General features: G+C 58.7%; 1 protein-coding gene across 1 annotated transcript; it reads right to left on the reverse strand.

Annotated features, from left to right (window-relative positions):
• Positions 1–1,671: 1,671 nt before the first annotated feature.
• LOC123413450 (putative receptor protein kinase ZmPK1) lies at positions 1,672–4,252 on the reverse strand. The gene is made up of 2 exons (XM_045106389.1): positions 3,593–4,252; positions 1,672–3,382 (listed from the first exon to the last, which is right to left on the reverse strand). The coding sequence occupies exons 1-2, from the start codon at positions 4,250–4,252 to the stop codon at positions 1,697–1,699; spliced, it is 2,346 nt and encodes a 781-aa protein (XP_044962324.1). The 3' UTR covers positions 1,672–1,696.
• Positions 4,253–5,654: the final 1,402 nt, after the last annotated feature.

Here is a 5,654-nt window from a genome sequence, read left to right on the forward strand (position 1 = left end):
TGCAGCGGTACTACCGCTGGGCCTCCAGCGGTACTACCGCTGGCCCCTTGGTAGTGCACAAGCACTACTACCGCCGGGAAAGTCTTCGCAAAAGGGTCCATCCACGAACTACCGCTAGGTAGGTGGAACAAAGCACCTGGAGCGGTACTACCGCTGACCAGGGGCGGTACTACTGCTGGCTGGCGGTACTACCGTTGGCTGCAGCGGTACTATCGCTAGCAGTCCAGCGGTACTACCGCTGGCACCAGCGGTACTACCGCTGGGGACCATTTTGCAGAGATAATCGAGACGAATAGGCGAGGGCCGCTCCAAAAGATAAGGAAAGGGAGAATGTGAAGTGTGCGTGCGTAAAGATAGATTCCACCCAAACCTTTCCACTACGGATCCCCTCTTAATAGTACGGCTTTCCTATGACTCAAATAAAGAGAATCGTAGAGAGCGCCGTGCTTCCGTTCCAGAAGAGAGGAGACGTGTCGTCTTGTGCCGTTGACGAGTGTTACCTGAAACCTTGACACACACGATTAGTCCTGTACGGTACTGTCATCAATCACCAATATTACTTAGGCATAAACTATGCCCCAACAGCCGCGCGCGCTTCGGCTGGTTTACCGCGGGGATAGGCGCTGGCTCCAACAGCCGCGCTATAATGCAGCGCGCGCACAACATTTTTTAATAAGTAGATTGCATTTAAATAAAAAGGATACAAAGTTATTTTACATAGATTGCAACTAGATAGGTAGTTCGAAAACATAGATAGATAGTTCGGTGCTAGATAGTTCGAAAACAAAAAAACTAATCCCAGTCGCTCCAGTCATCTGCACCATCATCATCGTCGTTGGTGTCGTCAGAGGTTGACAGAGATGTCAAACGAACGCTCATCTTCTTCAGTGAAGAAGGACCTCCCGCCTGCATTGACGAGGTCGGCCTGCGCACACGCCAATGCCTTCCGACGACGCCTGTCCAACCGCTCCTCGCGGCGCCGGCGCGTGTCCTCCTCGCGGCACTGTTTCCAATATTCCTGCTCGTAGGCGACGTCCTCCGAGTGGCGCCGGCGCCACTCTGCCATGACCCGCTCGTCCTCCTGGGCGACGAGGGGGCGGCGCTGCAGCGCAGTGTGCTCTGCACGGTCTTGTGCGGAGTTTAGACGAGGCGGCGGGACGAGGTCTAACGCCTGCTGGAGCGTGTGGACGTCCGGGAAGTTCATTTGGAGGCGCGGCCTGCCTAGGCGCCATGCCGCCGCGTCGAACGCGCGGGCGGCCTCGTGCGCCGTGTCATAGGTTCCGAGGCTAAGCCGGAGATCGCCGGAGCGTATCTCGGCGTAGAACCCGCCGTTGGGGCACTGGTGGACGCTGCAGTAGCCCGACGCAGAACGGCGGCGCGGCGGCATGGTGGCGCGTCGGCGGCGGCGCGAGAGGCAGAGGAAGAGAGAGAGCGCTGGGGCGGCGGCGCGAGAGGCAGAGGGAGAGAGAGCGCGCGGAGCGGTGGCGCGAGGGAGCGGCAGCGCGCTGCCTTTTATAGGCGCGCGGGACGCGGCGCCGCAAAAATGACGCGCGAGCTGCCGCCTTTCCGTACGCGCGCAAGCGGTTCCCGCGCACGCGGTTTTTCCGCCTTTGCTGGAGTGCGCCAATCTGATAAAATGCATGTTTAGCGCGCGCCTTTTTGCGTCGCTGTTGGAGATGCTCTAATCACAAGAGATTCAGATGAACCGCAGGCTATTGATTCGGCCATGGGAAGGAACAGGACACACACGGCGCAGGGACGCCGAGCCTACTGCATCCTGCGTCGAGAGAAGCTTTTGCGCAACGGCGTTCATGCTCGGCCTCCTGCTGGGATCACCCTCCACGCACGAGACCGCCACCTCCAGCATCGCCGCCGCCTGCAAGCGGTCGAAGTCGCCGAGCAACCGCGCATCCACGAACTCCTCCAGCCACGGCGCGGGCGCGGACTGGTCACCTTGGCACTCCAGCGTCTGGTCCTGGAACCAGGCAACGATCTGCTGTAAATCCACGCGTGCCACCTCCTCATCTCCGGCCACGACGCCGTCCACCACCGCCCACTCGCTGACCCTCTGCCCACGGAGCAGCTCGAGGAGCACGACGCCGAAGCTGTACACGTCGGCCTTCCCGGTGATCGGGAGGCTCAGCGCCCACTCCGGCGCGACGTACCCCCTCGTTCCCTGGACACGGGACGGCGCCTTGCTGCCGCACGCGTCCTCTTCCCGGCTCAGCAGCTTCACCAGGCCGAAGCCGGTGATCTTGGGCTCCAGGTCGGCGTCCAGCAGAACGTTCTCCGGCTTAATGTCGCAGTGCAGGATCCACTCGAGGCACTCGTGGTGGAGGTACGCCAGCCCCTTGGCGACGCCCACGGCGATCTTGTACCTCGACGGCCACCCCAGCGCGGGCTCGCCGCCGAAGAGGGCCTTGGCCAGCGAGCCGTTCTCGACGTACTCGGAGACGAGGAGCCTGTGAGAGCGCTCGGAGCAGAAGCCCCATATCCGGACCAGGTTCATGTGGTTGATCCGCCCGATGACGCTCAGCTCCGACCGGAAAACCTCCTCGGCCTGCGGCGTCGTCGCCTCCATCAGCCGCGTCACGGCCACGTCCCGGCCGTCGTCCAGGACGCCCTTGTACGCCGCCCCCGACGCGCCCCTCCCGAGCTCCTCGCCGAAATCGCAGGTGGCGATGGACAGTTCGTCGTACGCGAACTTCCTGAAGTGGCTCATCGCCAAGGTGTAGCCGTCGTCGTGGACATGTTGGACCGCGGCCTGATCGGCCCGGAAGACGAGCAGGTACCCGGCGATGATGACGACGGCTTCCACCACGAACAATCCCCCTATGAAGCTGTACAGGTACACGAACTTTATCTTGCTGCCGCTGAAGTTCTTCAGGTGACGGGAGGGCAAGTAGCCGACGCTGGCGTTTCGTTCTTGCGTGGTGGCGGTGCTGCAGTCATGGCCGTCGAAGCGCAAGCGCAGCATGGACGACAGGTTGAGCTTCTTCTCGACGCGTGTAGGCACCTTGAAGTACGTGAACTGAATGGGGTCCGAGCTCCGACCGTTCCACAGAGAGACCTTCGTGTAGCACAAGCCGCCTCCTCCCTTCTTGTAGGCGAACGCCTCGCATCTGCAGTCGTCGATGCACAGCTGCTGGCACTCATCGATGGTGGCCTTCTGGCGGAATTTCTTGTCGAACCCCCAGTAATCCACGTTCGCCAGCTCGGCGAAGAACACGTCCTCGCCGCACTGGATGTCGAACAGGCGTCGGCAGCCTTTGCTCCAGTCGCCGGGGTCGCTGGGCACGAACCCCTCAGGGCACGCGCACGCCGGCCCGGCCGGACCGTACGCGCACACGCCGTAGCGACCGCAGATCCCGTGCACGCTGCACTGCCGCCCGAGCGCCGCCCACGTGATGCGCCAGGCCCCGCCGCCGGCGGCGTCAAGGCTGTACGCCCGGAGGTTCCCGTCGTAGTCCAGCGTCAGGCGGCGCATGACGTGCCCGGTGGTGCCCATGTCGGAGACGGCGAACCGCAGATTGTCGCTCGCCGAGAAGCGGCCGCGGTCGTCGAGGCTGCCGAGCCGGCTGCTGTTGAAGGCCGTCCGCTTGTTTTCCACCCACGTCTTGAAGGGGTTCGGCCAGTAGTTCATGTTGATCTCCGGGCCGTCGTAGACGAGGTTGAGGATGTTGAAATTGTCGAAGTAGAAGCTGTAGTAGCCGGAGGAGGTGGAGCCCCTCGCCTTTGCCGACACGAGGCGCGCGCGCCGCGTGATGAGCTGCCCGGGGAGGAGCGTGTCGGTGGGCCAGTCGAAGCTCTGCCACAGGGTGCGGCCGGCGGCGTCGGACACGACGAGGTTGCCGGTGTCGAGCAGCTGCGCGCGGTCGGCGCCGGTGCCGCTGGTGTTGGTGCTCCACACGGCCATCCCGTCGAAGTCCCGCAGCACGAGGGTCCCGTCCACGAGCAGCTCGGCGCGGGAGCCCATGCCGTTCACGGGGGCGTCGCGGTTGGCGGCCCACGCGAGGGTGGGCGGGTCGGCCGAGACGGTGAACCAGACGGCGAACACGTAGGCGTTGGTGGCGACGCGGTGGAAGCCGCACGAGAAGTCGCCGCTCGGGGACACCAGGGCGTCGTCCCCAACGGCGATGGAGCCGCGACGCCACAGGATGCTCGTCGGTCGCTGATCATCGCTTGCCGCGGGAGCAACGTGAGGCAAGGTCGCCGCAGTGGTGATCACTAGGAGGATCGCGAGCACTCTCATCGTGTGATCGATACTACCAGCTCGCAGGCCGTGGCGTTTGCTTTTCCAGTGTACGTCTAGTGCATGTGCACGAGAGCAAAGCTCGTCGAGTTTTTATGCTGGTCGACGCAATTGACGTTATGTGTTTTGGCGCCGTAGCAGCCATATGGACACAGTTGCTTTCCGCGAGACCAGACCAGCCTCAAGTACATGGACTTTGTATGGATTATTGTGTAGAGCAGTACGTAGGAGTGCATTAGCAGCCAGCCAGCCTCCTGCGTGGGTTTGTGCTTGACCAAGAAGCCATTCGTGTTGACTCGGCGGAAGTCAAACTAGTCGTGAAAAAACCTAACACACAAGCAACATGACCATGTCAATGAACCTAGACGACTTCCTTAATTCTTATACTTGGCATGTACTACAATGGTATACCATGTCTCAGTCTTGTGTAGGATGATTGCTAACATGAAAGAGGAAGAATATAAAAGAATGTTGCATTCTCTTAGACTAAGAGACGGTCTCTTCAATTATATATTTACTATATACATGACATACCCTCTCTTTTGGAAGTCTTGAAAGCTAAAGGTTTTGGTTCAAGGTGAAGATCATAGATTTCCTTTATATTATCGTTGACATCTTCAAGAATGGTATGGTCGTGGTATTCGCCAAGGAGATGATCTTTCACCATTGCTCTTTATTCTTGCTATATAGATGCAATCAACCTGATGATGACAAAAGTTGATAGCTGGGTCGTTTAGCTGCCCTTCCTCCTGACACTATGGCACAAAGCCTTTTAATGTACGCCGATGATGTTATTGTTTTTCTTTACACTTCACCGGTTGATGTTCAGGTGGTCGTCACTCTCTGTTGGAGATTTTCATAGGTGTCTTGGGCTGAGTTGCAATCTTCTCAAGAGCTCCCTCTAATGCATTGTAAAGTTTGCACATATGCGAAATAACTTATCTTAGCTCACCATTAAACATCAAGAAGGCAAGTAAATAAGATTTTTCAAATCCGTTTGGACATTCTTAGAATGGCGTTTGCTTCTTGGAGGTCCGCTATGTTAATCCAGAGCGGTTTGATGCTTAGCTGGATGGTATTTCTCTTGCATCTATTACGCCAAATATTGTTGCAGTAGTTCTAGATAACATTAGATCTAAAAGTATGGTAGCTCAGGCCCTTCTTAGCCACTCTCTGCTACCTTCGGGGGGAAACCCTAGATCAATAGATCGAATGACGACGACGCTAGCTCTGGCGTCGTTTCCCCCTTGAGGGTGTCATTCATGGAGGTACACACGGACTCGAGGGACCATTGGTCGGCATCTATGGTGGAGTGGCGTTCCCTGTAACACATCGACGTCGTGGAGTCTCGACGGCGAGGCGCAGCAAAGTCTCGGTGACGAATGCGTGATGATGAGCGCGC

This window comes from Hordeum vulgare, chromosome 7H (genome assembly GCF_904849725.1).
Source record: "Hordeum vulgare subsp. vulgare chromosome 7H, MorexV3_pseudomolecules_assembly, whole genome shotgun sequence".
Lineage (NCBI taxonomy): Eukaryota > Viridiplantae > Streptophyta > Magnoliopsida > Poales > Poaceae > Hordeum > Hordeum vulgare.